The sequence below is a fragment of the Brachypodium distachyon genome, chromosome 1 (assembly GCF_000005505.3).
Source record: "Brachypodium distachyon strain Bd21 chromosome 1, Brachypodium_distachyon_v3.0, whole genome shotgun sequence".
NCBI classification, from domain to species: Eukaryota; Viridiplantae; Streptophyta; class Magnoliopsida; order Poales; family Poaceae; genus Brachypodium; species Brachypodium distachyon.
This window is the reverse complement of record NC_016131.3, coordinates 47073125-47089584: the sequence shown is the minus strand read 5'-3', so window position 1 is coordinate 47089584 and position 16460 is coordinate 47073125. Positions and strand designations below refer to the sequence as shown.

At 47.6% G+C, this 16460-nt stretch overlaps 3 protein-coding genes, 2 non-coding genes and 1 pseudogene across 5 annotated transcripts; 4 read left to right on the top strand and 2 right to left on the bottom strand.

Moving 5' to 3' along the window:
• The first annotated feature begins 3828 nt into the window (after positions 1 to 3828).
• Positions 3829 to 5711, top strand: LOC100844525 (jacalin-related lectin 3). The gene is made up of 4 exons (XM_010229692.3): positions 3829 to 4207; positions 4319 to 4511; positions 4601 to 4804; positions 5259 to 5711. The coding sequence occupies exons 1-4, from the start codon at positions 3903 to 3905 to the stop codon at positions 5505 to 5507; spliced, it is 951 nt and encodes a 316-aa protein (XP_010227994.1). The 5' UTR covers positions 3829 to 3902; the 3' UTR covers positions 5508 to 5711.
• Positions 5712 to 6378: 667 nt separating this feature from the next.
• Positions 6379 to 6451, bottom strand: TRNAA-AGC. Its single transcript has one exon. It is a non-coding gene; the product is annotated as a tRNA-Ala (tRNA).
• Positions 6452 to 8666: 2215 nt separating this feature from the next.
• LOC100844226 lies at positions 8667 to 10511 on the top strand (annotated as a pseudogene).
• An 882-nt stretch (positions 10512 to 11393) lies between these two features.
• LOC100843926 lies at positions 11394 to 13179 on the top strand. Its single transcript, XM_003560994.3, has 5 exons — positions 11394 to 11701; positions 11784 to 11991; positions 12131 to 12334; positions 12507 to 12632; positions 13162 to 13179. The coding sequence occupies exons 1-5, from the start codon at positions 11394 to 11396 to the stop codon at positions 13177 to 13179; spliced, it is 864 nt and encodes a 287-aa protein (XP_003561042.2).
• Positions 13180 to 13735: 556 nt separating this feature from the next.
• On the bottom strand, positions 13736 to 13808 carry TRNAA-AGC. Its single transcript has one exon. It is a non-coding gene; the product is annotated as a tRNA-Ala (tRNA).
• A 475-nt stretch (positions 13809 to 14283) lies between these two features.
• Positions 14284 to 15905, top strand: LOC100843618 (F-box protein PP2-B1-like). The gene is made up of 4 exons (XM_024458159.1): positions 14284 to 14775; positions 14863 to 14999; positions 15185 to 15188; positions 15313 to 15905. The coding sequence occupies exons 1-4, from the start codon at positions 14518 to 14520 to the stop codon at positions 15691 to 15693; spliced, it is 780 nt and encodes a 259-aa protein (XP_024313927.1). The 5' UTR covers positions 14284 to 14517; the 3' UTR covers positions 15694 to 15905.
• The last annotated feature ends 555 nt before the right edge of the window (positions 15906 to 16460 follow it).

The following is a 16460-nucleotide window of genomic DNA, read 5'->3' as shown; positions in this document are numbered from 1 at the left end:
GGAGTGGATGGCGACGATGTAGAGGGTGTTGCCGGTGCTGCTTGGCAGGTTGGCGAGCATCGGGGTGAGCCGCGCGTAGCGGCCAGCTCGGACGCACACGATGAAGTTGACGATGCCCAGACGGATGATCAGCTCGAACCTCAGGAGGTAGCCGCAGTTGCCCCTGAACTGGAACTCGGTCCAGCCGTCTTCGTTGAACGTCCCGTCGGCGTTCGCCTGCTGGCACCGGATCACCCGCAACAGTGGCGGCTCGCGCCCGAACAGCAAGCACGCGAACTGGGGACTGGAAAGGGTTTCCTGCATTTGAGTAACAAAGAAGCATGATGCACCCAGGAAACAGAGGAGCCGAGAACTGCACCCAGGAAGCCAAATTCGTCAAGTACAGAACGAAGAGTTTCTCCCGGGCGAATGAAATCAACAAGATTCGCAATCCCGGAAGTGAAAAAACGACGCACATTAACGACACCCAGGAATCCAATTCGCAATCCATGAACCCAATTGGCAGAATCTATAGGTTCCGCCGAGAGCACAGTTCGAGGAAGCGGGCATGGAGAACTCACATTGAGCGAACCTGGAATCCCAGGATAAACCTGACTGGGAGGGATGGGCTCAGGACGTTGTCGACGGTGACGCCGCTGTTCCAGTTGAAGGGTCGTCCCCCGTTGGCGCGGAGGAGGCCGGCGCTGACGTGGCTGAGCAGGACGAAGTTCCCGGGCCCGATGACCTCCCACATGACCTCACCCACCTCCGGCTCGTCGAACTCGCGCTGCTCGACGCGGCAGCCGCGCTGGCCCCATGGTGCCCGTGTGTTGGTGGCGGAGAGGTAGCGGCCGAAGGCGGCGCTGTGCAGGAGCAGGTACGTGATGGCATGTTCATCCTGGTACCGGTGCACCGTCCACGCGGCGTTCACCGACGCCCGGTTCGGGTCGAGGCGGACGTTGATCCCGTCGGGGGCGGCGTGGAGGTACGTGCCGAGCACGAGGCTGCGCAGCCGCACGTGATGCCGGTCGAGGAACTGGTCCATCGGTCGCTGATTGCTTCTGCAGAGAAGAGAGGGAGCTGCGCGGTGGAGAGATAGAGAGAGATGGGGATTTGATTTGGGGATGGGTTGCTCTTGGGGCTCCGGCGAGGGGAAGAAGAAGACAGGCCGTTGCCTGTTGGATGAGAGTTGAAACGGTTACGTTCGGGCGCCAAGCGGAGGGGTATTTGAAGGTCGCCGTGCGGGCTTTTGGCAGCACGGCCACGGAGTGGACTTGCGGGCCAAGGAAACGGTTAACAGGGCCCGTTAAGCCCTTTGCAGCGTCCCGATTAGCAAAAAGAGAAAAGACAATGGGAAATAGACGCAGATTTATTTATCCCGAGCGCATGAAATGGCCATGCCTAATGAGTCGATTTGCCAAGCGGTAAGGGATGAAGAACAGAATTATTATAATCCACCTCAATTATCAGGGGAAAATTAATAATAGAATAAACTTCTAACTTCATTTTGACTTGTAAGACTCTTCTCCGGTTGTATATCTGATATGCATATATGTCCATTTTTTTTAACCATTTTCATAATTTAAACATAGTTTTATTTATTTTTCTATTCATTCATGAAACACATGATGCGTCACAAGAAAAAAAAATCTTGTCAAAGTTTTTACTCTCGTAAACTCTCTATCCGTTTTCATTCCGCAAAAACCGAATGTACCATATAAATTAACTGAAGTAGTTGTAACACACATCGATTGTCCCCTTGTGTACTCAGGCCCAAGTTGGCACAACCAAGGGCATCCGCAAAATCTCACTCTTAGCGACTCTTATTTTAAATTTGCTTGTGTAGAGGAAAGAGAAATAGAAGAGAGAACAAAACTCACTCTTCCTGAAGAGTCAGCCTATTAAGGAAAGAATCAACCAGGTGTCAGCTAGGAGTCGATCTAACCACCGTACATCGTCACATTTAATGTTTACAAATCATTTATAGTAAGTCATTGACTCTCAATGTTCTCTTAATATAGGAGTAGGTTGTGCTCCATGAGTCCACTAAAACTGTTTAAAAACATTGTCATGTTGCTCTTGTGTGAATTTATGACGACCTTCGTTCACGAGGACGTACACATCCGACAAACATTTACTCCCTAGTGCGTCTACACTTCCGAACTCTAGCAGTCTCTCGTGACAATATATATGTACTCTCATACTCCCCGGTTCTACATGCTAGAGACAAAATAATTAAGTTAGGGAGACAAGTGTTACTCTTTCTCTTCGTGTTCCAATACCATTAAACTAATCAATCGTTCTCCAATTTGTCCTCACTCCACCTCTCCTCACCAATTAGGATGACAGCATCAAAACTATTTGTCTATGAAAAATATGAATATAATAAGTAATTTGATTTTAGAAATCTGAATGTACAATTATTTTGAGAAAACTTATAAAAACTATATATACAACTGAAAAGAATCAAAATATTGGGCATCTAATTAGGTTGTATAGTTTAGATAAGGTATGACTCGCCATGTTGTTGACAGCACCATCGGGATGCCATGACGCAGAAGCATCTTTCTTGATCACATGTGTCATCCCGTATTCATCATTGGTTGACTAAGAAATAACTATTTCTAGGTCGATTTTTTGTGTGGGTTAAGTAGATGTTAACAACCGTCCGATCAAATCACTGAGATTTATGCAAGATTCACGCATGTACAAAGTATGAGAAAAATCTTAATCAAATCACTGAAATAACTTTCCAAGTCGAGTAAGAAATACACACACGCCCTAATTTAAATACAGCACAAATCGAAGATTTGCGGACTGGCTTGTCGGCAATTAAACCAAATGAAAATTTTAGTTAGTCCTACGGTGCTGTAAATTAATCGTTACGGCATTATCCAGACGTATTCAAAGTTGTACTAAATCAACGGCACTTGTTACGGATCGAAGGGCGTACAGTTGGGATCACTACATTAGCCAGCCGCACGCTGCAGCTACCTGTACGTGATATACTTTTTAACAGCAGGCATGATGTGCATGGAGGGGTATTAAAATTCACAAGCTTTCCATTAACAAAAGGGATCTAGTGTTGTTTGACTTCTTTCGTCGGTGCATTCTTGTTTTGGAGTTAAACTACTGCACTCAAATCAATTTTACATGTCTATATATTATTTTAGTTGGACATCTGTTGATGTACTACAGTGAGAGAAAGCGGCTGGTTCAACGTTCGCATTTTGAATTATTACGTTCTCAGTGCATCACGAAGCACTAATAGTATCGCCGGTCTAAAATAATTACAGTTGTAGTAGCCACATGTAGTGTAAGTGTTCTTCAGTGATGAGACCCACCAGATCCTTGTAAGTTCTAATCATGTGTTGTCATCGCTGACGGACGTCCGTCGGTGATGAGTCATTCATCTCACTCTGCTATAACGAGTGGGTACGATACATTGCAGTCGTTTAGTGTGTTGCATACTACGACTGATGCGCGGCCCAGTACTGTAATGAATTCAACAAAGCAGACAGTCAACCGAGCGAGGTACAGAGGCAACAGAGATGTGGCACTGTCCAAGGCAGGGGTATATATATAAATAACGAGTACAATAGTCAATTAACTAATTAAGTATACGATCCGTGTTCGATGAATTAATGAGATGGATCCGATCCGTAAGCAACGGCATCTTGTCTACTCAGATGCACGCGCGCGTATGTCGATCATTTGTATATATGCACCTCGTGATTCAAGCAACTATAGAGGAAGCTTCCGAGATCCAAGAAGCGTACCTAATTAACTGTGAGATCGATCGATCTAGCTAACGCTATACGTCGATCGACTATAAATAGCCACCCATGGCCCCGTCCATTTCCACAGCAAAGACACTGGCCTCTAGCAGTACATTCCAAGCTTAACAAACAAATCATATAGCCATGGCCTATTACCAGCGCGTAGGAACTGTCAGGCGGGATACGGAGGAAACGGAGCATACATTCCACATGTACATGTTCCAGATAGGGGAAGGGCGCCCAAACGGCAACGAGAGAAACGTCGTTACACCCCAAAACAACGGCTCCATCATGTTTGGCCGCATCGCCGCTGTTGACTGGACCATACGCGATGGCCTTGACCAAAACAAGGCCAACGTTGTGGCCCGTGGACGAGGCTTTGTTGTCGGCAACAGCATCACCACCCATGGCTACTTCCTCTCTCTCGACATCCTCTTCACCGATGAGAGGTACAAATGCATGTTACTACTTGATTGTAGATTTAATTTTGTTGCTGTTGTTGTTGCTGCTGCTGCTGCTCTTTAAATTTGCGTTTTTGTTTGTTGGATTGGTTGATTTAGGCTCAAGGGGTCAAGCCTTAAGGTGCTCGGAAGTTACGAGAACCAGACCGGCAATTCACATTTGGCAATCGTCGGTGGGACCGGGGAATTTGCGTATGCACAAGGTACTGTCAGTTACAAAGAAGCATCTAATACAGGGGCAGAAATTATCAGGGAGGTCCATATCCGTGTCTTCTGCCGCAACATCCCAAAAGTAAGTGCATCGCCTGGCCTATACATATATGAATGCTTGTAGTAATCAATAAAATTTCATCAAATATCTATGCATATATATGAGTGCAGACTCCTGCTGCTACCAAGGAAGGACCGTTCGGTGGCAACGGAGGGAATGCTTTCGATGCCCCAAATCCAGCACAACGGATAGAGAGCGTGACGATTCGAAGCGGCGCTGTCATTGACTCTTTTGGGTATTCTTACACTGATCTGGATGGTAAGCAGCAGACCGCTGGTCCTTGGGGTGGCAGCGGTGGCAATCCGGGAGAACTGGTGAGTGCCTTTGTTTTTCCATTTCAATCCCTGTTTAGTCACTGCTCTCTCCGTTCCATACTTTTTGACGAAATATTACACATGTATCTAGAGTTCTAGACGCATTTTAAAAATAGATACATCTATTTTTTGACAAATTTGAGACAAGAATTATGAAACGGAGGTAGTAGATGTTTGAACCTATGTACACCTGTATGGATATATACTGAGAGAAAGAAGATGTGCACATCAAGTTATTTACCGTACCCACATACTAACTCCGTTCCATAATTCTTGTCTCAAATTTGTCCAAAAATAAATGTATCTATTTCTAAAAAATGTCTAGAACATGTAATATTTCGACAAAAATTATGAAACGGGAGAGTACATGATAAAGCTAAAATAAATGTTTCCCCTGTTCACTGTTTCTTATACAATCAGTGATTGAAATGTTTTGCGGTTTCTTGCCTCGCAGAACCTTTTTGCTCCATCAGAGATACTGAAGAAAGTTCTGGGAACAACCGGGGAATTTCAAGGAGCCACTGTCGTAACATCACTTACATTTGTCACCAACGTTAAGACATACGGGCCATATGGAAATGCAAATGGCACTCCATTTAGCTACCCGGAGAGGAGCAGTGACGAAGTTGTCGGCTTTTACGGACGCAATGGCTCACTTCTTGATGCGATCGGAGTCTACGTGCGCCCATCAGCTGCAAACTAGCTACTCCAAGTGGTTCTTTAGAATAACTATGCATGGCTTTACACGATGATCGACTCTTCTCCTACTTTTTTTTCGTGTTTTAGCGAATAAGTCGGACGGATAGTCTTGGTCTCACCTGCTCCTTTTTTTTTATCGCGTCTGCTCGATTTTGTAGTCACCATGCCATATGACAATAAATTATATTCCAGACTAGTGGTTTATTAATTTGTCGTATCATGATACTACCTGCTTAAATCTCTAAGATTGAGGAATCCTCGCTCACTAACATTTGAAAGCTCATGGCACAGAATGAATCTAACTATATTCGGAAGCCGTATTTGGTCTCCATGATTTCAACTACATGCATGCACATATGAGGGCCATATGTACTTGCACAAGTTCCTAAAATCATTATGTTTCTCGACGAAAAATATGACCATTCAACAAGAAAACGAAGAGGAAAATGTGCTACGATCTACCCTGTCGATACATGTAAGAGGAATGCAACTTCAAAGAGCAAGAGCCCCATCACTACGCAAGATGGGGGCGGTGATCAACATTAATTCACCAGGGGTCAGAACTCCAATATCCAACGTGTGGCATGTGGTGTGGTTCAGCTCTGCTTGTAGTGACAGCAGGAATCCAGAGCGTGGCGTTGTGCTCCACTTGCAAGTTGCAACCGTAAACGGCGGCTTGCATCCAGGGAACAGTAGACTAGCCAGTACTACTGTACTGTATGCACTCGAACAACCAAAACATTTGATTTGGCAACAACAAGATATATCTGTCAAATTGGTATCGGCATCGGCATCGCCTGCCGGGGCTGCCTGTAAGGCTGTAACCGGCACTGCAAGGACAAAACAAACGAAGGAAAGGAAAATCATTTTCGCTTTGGAGATGCGGGGTATCGATCCCCGTGCCTCTCGCATGCTAAGCGAGCGCTCTACCATCTGAGCTACATCCCCGCTATTGCTTCCTTTGTCTGACGAAGCTTTTTTAATCAAACTTGTCCTGAACAAATCAAACAGAATCACAGATACACGCCGCCATGCCGGAGTCATGCATCATTTTTTTTTAGCGAAAAACGGAGTCATGCATCGGTTGGGTCCCAACCCACGTGCCCACGTCGCCGGATGCATTGCCGGCCCGTGAATGGTGTGTGACCCCTGACCAGCCATGCGGGCCCAGCGGGCTGAGAAGCTGGGCCAATCGCGGCCTGGATAGCAGCTGGGCGACAGAATGCGAATCAAACCTGTCTCGAGGTCTTTGTCAAGTCGTTTGCTAATATGAGAGGTAATACACCCATTGGATCAAAAAGTATGGACGCTCCATAATAAATTGGACTCGTCGTCCAAACAAAAAAGAATTTCTTTTTCGCAATGTCTTCTTAAGTCCTATTGTGGACGCCCGAAAATAAATAATATGGACCATCTTAGATAAATTTTATTTCAAGAACGGGCGTCGTTCCAAACGGTGTTCATTGGCCTCAAATCCCCCCATGCATCCAACTCCCCTCCAAAGTCCAAACCTCTACTCAACTGAGCCTAATTCAAGTGGTGTGGTTTCTTACGGTGAAATCAACCCACCCAGGTTCAAGTTCAGAACTTGACATGAGTGCTCACATTTTTTGATTTAATTCAAGATTTAATCGTCGTTTTGCTTTTAGTGATAGGTGACGTATCCGTCAACAGCGAGGCGCCTGTGATTGGTAGGGTGAGTGTTCACACGTGTTTGTGAGCGTCTATTTTTGTACGATGTTTCTAAAAAAAAGTCCCAAACTTCTACATGAACACTAATCAAACGGCCAAGAGGTTGTACCGCTGTAAATCCAACAATTTTCCTCTTTCAATCTTGGGCTCGATGGACTGTACGAGATAATTGCTTTTTGAAACCATTGAAGCCCACGGTTGCACAAAGAAAGTGAAACAACACCCTCTACAAATGGTATCATTGGAGTGTGTGAGCGGTCACACACTGCACCACCGGGGTGTTAGGGCAACAAGTCAAATCCCGGATGTTCTAAGAGGCTGTCCGGGGATTGTTAGTTAGCATGCGGGTCCCACCTGTCATAACTCAACCGTTGCACGTGGGACCCGCTTGTCAGAAGTTGACTGTTTTTTGTGGTCCCGACATGTAAGTCGTTGACCGTTATTTGTGGGTCCCATAAGGAGAAAAATAAAAGGGGTGGCCAGTGCCCCCGTTCCCCATTCCCCGATGCTCTCCTCTGCTTCCTCTGTCCCGGCCGACCGCCGCGCCGCCGCTTCTCCGTTCCCGCCGCTGCTCCGCTTTTAGTCTCCAGATCCGCTGCTCCACCCGGAAGCTGACCTAGGTAGCCGCCCCCCCGTCTGGCCCCACTGTCCTCTCGTGGGCGCTCCGCAAGCTTCTCCGTTCCCGCGCTCCGCAAGCTCCCCGCACCCGCCACTGTCCTCTCGTGGGCGCCGCTGTCACGAGGTCGATTTAGCCAGAAATCCGCTGTCACTCTTGGGGGAAAAGGATGTCCAGGTCGAGCTCTCCCTCTCCTAGCAGCCCATGGCCAAGGTATGGGGAGGTTCCCCTGACTCGGTGCCCCGATTGCCCACGGGTGGAGCCGCTAGTCCGCCTGACGTGCAAGAAGCTGGAGACGGGCAATTTCGGGCGCGAATTTGTCAAATGTGAGAGCCGGCCACAACCAAACGGACCGCCGTCGGCGTTTTCCACAAGAACTGCGCCGCCGCCTTTGGGACTGTCGTGGCGGGATCGAGCTCAGAGACGAGGAAGAAGAGAGGACTAATGTCGTCTGGTGCAACTAGTTCAGGGCCCGCATTTCATCGTATGCCGCGTGGCAAGTGCTTGTGGGACCTACTGCTACATAACCAAACTCTAATCAGAACCGTCCGTTCATGATGATGTTAAGCACTGGCCGACAGGAAATTTTGCACTTGCTCCCTGACGGTGTAATTTGTCGATTGCACGCACAGCAGCGAACGATTACAACTCAAACGTTTCCGCCTACCTTGAGCTTTCTATACTTTTAACGGTTTACAAAATCCATCGGCCCTGCACTGTATCGCGCGTTTCCGCGCAGGGTTCCTTGACCTCCAAGGCTCCAATCCGAGGCACCGCCTCTAGCAGCTCCCTCGTTCAATTGATAAATTCCCCCCGCAGGCTCGCAGCTCCCTCGTTAGCAAATCCGCACGCGCTCGATCGAATCGATCGAGAGAAACAACAACACGCGTTAGATCGAGAAGCCGCCGATCGATCGAGCAGGGTTCCTCCATGGAGATCGAGAGGCTGCCGGAGGAGCTCCTCACGGAGGTGATCTCCCGCACTTCACCCCAGGACGCCTGCCGCGCCGCCGCCGTCTCCCAGGCCCTCCGCGCCGCCGCCGACTCCGACGTCGTCTGGTCCCGCTTCCTGCCCCGCGACCTCCCTCGGTTCGCCAAGAAAGAGATCCCCCGCGCGCCGCTCTCCGGCAAGGGCCTCTTCCAACGCCTCGCCGCCCAGCCCGCCCTCCTCCCAGGAAAGCTCGTGGTATGCAAGGACACTCTCGCAGTTACAGATTTGAAATTAAACCTCTGACTTGAACTCGGTCAGCACGATTTGGATTACTGTACCGATTGATGCCACTACCTGCAACGCAGAGCATGCGGCTGGACAGGGTAACCGGCGGCAAATGCTACACGCTTTCCGCGAGGGCGCTCAAGATTACCTGGGGATGAACAGAGCGCTACTGGCGCTGGATCCACGTCGACGTTGACGATTACTACATGACAAGAAGAGGAAAAACGTTCTCACCTCGCTACCAATTCAGTTAATTTGGGGTCGCTGCGGATTTAATTCATCCATGTCGATGTTTCGTTTCCTCGTAATCATGTACTCCCTCCGTCTCGTATCAAGTGACTTTCTATTAGAGTAAAATACACCATTAGTCCATGAACTCGGCAAAAATAAACAGTTTAGTCCACGAACTCGGAAACGCACACTTAAATCCCTAAACTGGGACTACTGTATCACTTTAGTCCAAAAACGGTTCGGTGAGGCTTAATTCCACCATGTGGCCGCCACGTCGGCTTCGATCACCCCTTCACTTGCGTCCTCTCGTCAAAATTGAGCATTGTGGCTTGATAGCAACCTTAGGCGAGGCGGCGGCTGCAACGGCGTGGTTCTCAAGGGCCCAGGATCCCCATCTAGACGCGATCGCCTTACCCCTCGCGAGCGGCTCGGGCATGGTGATTTTGCAAAAAAAATCCTGAAAAAATCGAGTAGCTGCCCGCGGTCTTGGCCGAACCTGACGTGGTGGCCACGTGATGTATTTAAGCCTCGACTAACCGCTTTTGGACTAAAGTGACACAATAGTTCCAATTTAGAGATTTAAGTGTGTGTTTCCTGAGTTTGTGGATTAAAGTGTTCATTTTTGCCGAGTTCATAGACTAGTGTGTATTTTACTCTTTTTATTACATTACATGTATCTAGCTAGATACTTTTTAGGCATAGATACATTCATATTTGAACAAAGAGCAGTACAATGTACTCACTTTTTTCGACAGGTTCTCCGAGGCTGCTGAACTCCTATGTGTGTGTTGGCTGGAGATCCGGGGCACGATACAGAGCAAGATGCTGTCTGAGAACGCGGCGTACACGGCTCGCATGGTGTTCAAGCTGACAGATACTCCACATGGGCTGGATCTCCCGTTCCAGGAGGCGTCGGTCGGCGTTGGAGGGAGCGAATCGACCCGGAGAGTTTGCCTCCAGGCCTGTGTCAACGAGGATGCCGACGCCGTCGCGGCCGGGGCGCCTCGGTGTCATATCTTGCCACCAGCTAGGCGGAGAACTCCTAGCACGGTTACTCCTGGGTCTGAAGAGGAGGACGTGTTGATCCCACGAAGAAGGGCTGACGGTTGGATGGAGGTGGAGCTAGGTAGCTTTTACAATGAGAATGGTGATGATGGTGAGGTGATCATCAGCTTGAAGGAGATCAAAGGAGGGCATTGGAAGAGTGGTCTTGTTGTGCGGGCTATCGAGATTAGAACTAAGCAACAAGCCTGATGACCCAGCCAGCTCGTAGGCCTGTATATGGACTATCGTCCTAAAGTCTTAGAGTAGTTTGGATGATTGGTTTTGGGAACCATCATCTTTGTGATATGGTTGCAAATCTAGAATCCTTGTTGAGCATGGTGAACTTCTCTCTCCCGTGAAATGCCACATGCTGTCAAACTAATATAAGAGTTAAATTCCAAAAGCTAGCCGTACAAATTACCAAAATAATAATAATCTAAAAGTGGATTCTCAAAAGTCCACCAAGGCTCAAGTATCGTGCAGTAGATGTTGCTAGTTATCGTGAATTCTGAAGTTGAAACCAACGACTTGTTGCGAAGCGAGAACATTTTATTAGGACGAGCTGGTAAAATCAGAGGCCCCTATAAACACTAATGTTCGCTAAAAAAAACATTATGACCGGTAGATATATTGTATGGCGAGGACGATTTAGTATTCCGTGCCCCGTAAAATTTTATATGGCCGATTTACGGTATCTGATCGCGTGACTTTTGCGTCCGAATCTATAAAATTTACGGGACAGAGAGATACCAAGATCTACTAGAGATGCTCTTAGTCGGTGGATGCCTATGTCATCCAAGCTGGTTCCTTGTGCTGAGTCACCAGACGCGTGCCCTTCTCCTGCGTGAGCTTTGGACACGTTGTCTTTGGTGCAGCCTTGTATTTGTTTTTAGTAGCTTGCCATCATCAGCTGTTGTTGTACTGTTCCGAGATGGAGGAAGCATACTCAGATACAGCTATATAAGTACATCGACTATAAAAAGCCACCCTTAGCTCCGTCCATTCCCTCAGCAAAGACTGTACCTACGATCGTATATCTTCTCCAGCAATATAGAGTACCCCAAGCTTAACAAATCCTATAGCTAGGTAGCCATGACCTATCACCAGCAAAAAGGAAGTGTTAGCCGGGACATAAAGGAAACAGAGCATACACTCCACATGTACATGTTCCAGATAGGGGAAGGACGCCCAAACGGCAACGAAAAAAGCATTGTTTATCCCCAGAATAACAAACCCCCGATCATGTTTGGTCGCGTCGTCGCTGTTGACTGGGCCATACGCGATGGCCTTGACCAAAACAAGGCCAGCATTGTGGCCCGTGGACGAGGCTTTGTTGTCGGCAACAGCATGACCACCCATGGTTACTTCCTCTCTCTCGACATTCTCTTCACCGATGAGAGGTATACATGCACATTACTGCCTAACATTTTTTTGGAGTTGGTTAAATTTGTGTGATTTTGTTTGTTGGATTGATTGATTAAGGCTCAAGGGGTCAAGCCTTAAGGTGCTTGGAAGTTACGAGAATCAGACCGACAATTCACACTTGGCAGTCGTCGGCGGGACCGGGGAGTTTGCGTATGCACAAGGTACTGTGAGTTACAAAGAGGTATCTAATACAGGGGCAGAAATTATCAGGGAGGTCCATATCTGTGTCTTCAGCCGCAACATCCCAAAACAACCAACGGTAACGGTAAGTGCATGCTTGTCGGTCATCATTTTCATCAAGAAAAAGAAGAAGATATTTTAATTTCCTTTCTAGTACAACAATGCATTCATGCATGTGCTTGTCGTAATCACTAAATTTTCTCATCAAATATATATGCATGCAGACTCCTGCTGCTACCAAGGAAGGACCATTGGGTGGCAATGGAGGGAATGCTTTCGACATCCCAAATCCACCACAACGCATAGAGAGCGTGACTATTCGAAGAGGCGATGTCATTGATTCTTTTGCTTATTCTTACATTGACCAAGCTGGTAAGAGGCAGACCGCTGGTCCTTGGGGTGGCAATGGTGGCAATCCGGGAGAATCGGTGAGTGGGTTTATCTTTCCATTTCAATATCATATTTAGTCCTGAGATATTCGAATCCAAGTTATTTATTGTACCTACATAGTACACATGATAAGGGTAAAAAGTGTTTCCCTTGTTCTAGATTTCTTACACATACACTGATTTAAGTGTTATGCGTTTTCTTGCATCGCAGATTCTTTTTGCTCCATCAGAGACACTGAAGAAAGTTATTGGAACAACCGGTGAATTTCGAGGAGCCACCGTTGTAACATCACTTACCTTTGTCACCAATGTTAAGACATATGGACCATATGGAAAAGTAAGGGGCACTCGTTTTAGCTATCCAGAGAGGAGCAGTGACGAGATTGTGGGTTTTTTCGGACGCCATGGCTCACTTCTTGACGCTATCGGAGTTTACGTACGCCCATCAGCTACAAATTAGCTCCCGAGAGTGGTTCTTTGGAATAATTATGCATGGCTTGATGCGACGCCTTTACTACTTAATTTTTAGTGTTCCCTTAATTTAATGAATAAGTCGGACGGATAGTCCTCATCTCATGGCTTTATGCGACGCTGATGATCCTTTTTTTATTGCGTCTACTTGATTTTGTAGTGTTGTATGACAATAAATTATATTCCAGGAGTTGTTTATTAATTTGTCGTATCATAATACTACCTGCTTAGATCTCTAACATTTGAGGAATCCTCAGTCACTAGCATTAGAAAGCTTATGGGACAGAATAAAACGATATATTTGGAAGCCGGATTAACTGGGATCCATGAACCAGGGCTCCATGCATGTCTTTCCATGATTTCGACTACATGCATATGTTCCATGATTATATTAGGAATACTCAGTCACTTAACATTTGAAAACTCATCGGACGGCATGAAGAAAATTCGGAAGCCGGATTGGGCCCCATGGAGCCAGGGCTGTAACATTGAGTTGGTGATCATCAGAACTTCATTATCCAGCGTGTGCCATGAGCCATGTGGTGTGGTTCAGCTGCATATAGGTCCAGAGCGTGTCATTGTGGTCCCTCAACAGGATATTTGCAAGTCGCAACTGTAAATCAGATCTAGTACACTATGCACGGAGCCTGCAACCAGGGGACTGTAAATTAGATCTGAGAAAACGGCAGTGTTGTAAATTAATTAATTCACTGATTGGTTCCATAATTAACACTGTATGCACCCCAACAGCCAAAACGTTTGAAAAAAAACAACAAAGATGCATCTGCCCTTCTGTCAAATTGCTGCCACCGTATCATAGATCATGTCATGATAAACAACAAAAATATACACGGCAGAAGGAGCCAAAAGGGACCGAGCAGCGGTTAGCGGCGCAATGAGTCATGCATTGAGCAGAAGGGCCTGGCCGGTTAAGTTTCGTTTTGCAAGGGCAAAAATAATTTCTCTAGCTGGAGATGCGGGGTATCGATCCCCGTGCCTCTCGCATGCTAAGCGAGCGCTCTACCATCTGAGCTACATCCCCTTTGTTGTTCCGGACGTTTAACCAAATTTACCTAAACCAGTTGCTTCAAATTATGTGTTGGAAGCCTGGAATCAGTCATGTACTCATGCGGAGGTTGGTCCAAACCATCGTCGCCGGGTTCGACATATGTTTGCCGGCAGCCGGCCCGTGAATGCGACTATGCCCTCCAGGTTCCAGGCCCATCGGGCCGAGAAGCAGGGCCAATGGCTTCCTAATTCAACCGCGCAGAGTTCGTCGGCCTCAGATCGTCCGAAGCATGCATGCATAGTCTCCGTGGCACCGCGCCGGCCCGTGAATGGCGTGTAACTAGTCAACTCCAGTCGCCCAGGCCCAGCGGGCTGAGAAGCTGGGCCCATCGCTTCCTAATTCCATCGCGCACGGTTCCTTGGGCTCAAATCCTCCGACGACATCGCCTCCAACCCTCCTCTAAACCTCTACATGAACACTAATCAAACGGCCAGCAGGATGCAATTAATGGATCCAACAATTTTCCTCTTTCAATCTCCGGCTGTATCACGCGCACCACGCACGGTTCCTTCGCCTCCAAGGCTCTTCCAATAGAACGCGCCGCCTCCTCAAATTCCCCTCGCACCTCGCCACTGACATCGCGATTTCCTCTCAACAGATCCGCAGCGTTCGAATCGACTCGAGAAACAACCACGAGCTAGGCTGATCGAGAAGCCGCCGATCGATCGAGCAGGGTTCCTCCATGGAGATCGAGGGGCTTCCGGAGGAGCTCCTCACGGAGGTGATCGCCCGCACCTCGCCCCAGGACGCCTGCCGCGCCGCCGCCGTCTCCCCCCCGGCCCTCCGCGCCACCGCCGACTCCGACGTCGTCTGGTCCCGCTTCCTGCCCCGCGACCTCCCTCGGCTCGCCGAAAACGAGATCCCATCCGCACCGCTGTCCAGCAAGGGTCTCTTCCAACGGCTCGCCGTCCAGCCCGCCCTCCTCCCAGGCAAGCTCGTGGTATGTATGCAAGGACTCTCCCAGGCAAACAGATTTAGAAACCTCACGTCTCTCTCAACTTCGATTGATGTCGATCACTACCCGCAGAGCATGCGGCTGGACAGGGTAACCGGAGCCAAATGCTACACGCTTTCCGCTAGGGCGCTCAACATTGCCTGGGGAGATACACTCCGCTACTGGCACTGGATCCACGTCGACGTTGATGAGTACACAAGAGGGAAAAGGTTCTCACCTCGCGCGCTACCAAATTAATTTGTCATGCTGCGAATTTGATACCATCATGCCGATGCTTCTTTTGCTGCTATTTTTTTATAGAAAATAGGGATTGCTTTTGCTGCTAATTAATCATATCCTATCTATACTTATATCTACATAATAATCTATAAATATATACTTTTTCGGCGTACAGGTTCTAAGAGGTCGCTCAACTCCAGTGTGGAGAGGGTGGTCTGTGTTGGTTGGAGATCCGTGGCAGGATACAGAGCAAGATGCTGTCAGAAAACACGGCGTACACGGCTCGCATGGTGTTCAAGCTAACGGATGCTCCTTATGGGCTGGATCACCCATTCCAGGAGGCGTTGGTCAGCATTGGAGGGGAGCGAATCAACCCGGCATGTTTGCCTCCAGGCCCGTGTCAACGAGGATGCGGACGCTGTTGCAGCCGGGCCGCCTCGGTATCATATCTTGCCACTAGCTAGTTGGAGAGCTCCTAACACAGATACTACTCCTGGACCTAGAGAGGAGGACGTGTTGCTCCCTCGAATGAGGGCCGACGGTTGGATGGAGGTGGAGCTGGGTAGCTTCTACAGTGAGGAAGGTGATGATGGTGAGGTGTCCTTCAACTTGAGGGAGATCGAAGCAAGGACTTTGAAGAGTGGTCTTATTGTGTGGGCTATCGAGATTTCAACTACAGTATGAAACAAGCCATGATGATTGATGAACTAAGACACTTTGAAAGAGCAGTTTGGATGGGTTTTGTGAAACAATATCTGCAAGACATGTTATTGTAGTTTACGGGCTGTTAGGCTTCATAGTTGCGGGAATAATTCATGGTATTATATTAGATGTTGTCCTATAAAGATTTTATCCTAGCATTTTTAACACCTACAGGACCATGCATCCTCATCGTATTCCTTAGTTATTTTTTTCTTGATGGAGACGCAAGTATGGACTTTGAAGAGTGGTCTTATTGTGCGGGCTATCGAGATTACAACGTCTAAGCAACAAGCCTGATGAGCTCAGCTCGTAGGTGGACCATCCAAATTGAAGTTAAGAGATTTTGTTAGAGTATTTCAGACGAGTATTGGAAGCATCTTATATATATATATAATCCTAGCATGTTAAAAATCTCTAAGACCATGTATCCTCATCGTATTCCTCAGTAAAACCAAGTGGAGAGGACTAGAATTCTACAGAAACTCTAGTCTCGAGGGTACAGAAAGACCCTTCGGTCCAGACTAGGGGTCAATTCATTGGGTTGGAGTCCGGAAGGTATCCTTAGGTTCCTTCATAGGACTATAGGCTGTGCTCCCAAAGGCGACCGAACCTACTCAAAAACATTGTCGTGTCAACTTCAAGTCTACGTTGACCTTCGCTAATAAGGCCTTTTTATACAGCATCGTTATACTTTTAACCATCACGCATCGATACCCCATATACTAATATTGTTCAAGTACGACAAGAGT

What these genes read in the sequence shown, in the direction of transcription:
- LOC100843926 (XM_003560994.3), top strand. Translation starts at nt 11,394, where the DNA reads ATGACCTATCACCAGCAAAAAGGAAGTGTTAGCCGGGACATAAAGGAA. An exon ending in ATTCTCTTCACCGATGAGAG is followed by an intron (nt 11,702 to 11,783) that starts GTATACATGCAC and finishes TGATTGATTAAG; the next exon opens with GCTCAAGGGGTCAAGCCTTA. An exon ending in GTGGCAATCCGGGAGAATCG is followed by an intron (nt 12,335 to 12,506) that starts GTGAGTGGGTTT and finishes CTTGCATCGCAG; the next exon opens with ATTCTTTTTGCTCCATCAGA.
- LOC100844525 (XM_010229692.3), top strand. Translation starts at nt 3,903, where the DNA reads ATGGCCTATTACCAGCGCGTAGGAACTGTCAGGCGGGATACGGAGGAA. An exon ending in ATCCTCTTCACCGATGAGAG is followed by an intron (nt 4,208 to 4,318) that starts GTACAAATGCAT and finishes TGGTTGATTTAG; the next exon opens with GCTCAAGGGGTCAAGCCTTA. An exon ending in GTGGCAATCCGGGAGAACTG is followed by an intron (nt 4,805 to 5,258) that starts GTGAGTGCCTTT and finishes CTTGCCTCGCAG; the next exon opens with AACCTTTTTGCTCCATCAGA.
- LOC100843618 (XM_024458159.1), top strand. Translation starts at nt 14,518, where the DNA reads ATGGAGATCGAGGGGCTTCCGGAGGAGCTCCTCACGGAGGTGATCGCC. An exon ending in TCCTCCCAGGCAAGCTCGTG is followed by an intron (nt 14,776 to 14,862) that starts GTATGTATGCAA and finishes CACTACCCGCAG; the next exon opens with AGCATGCGGCTGGACAGGGT.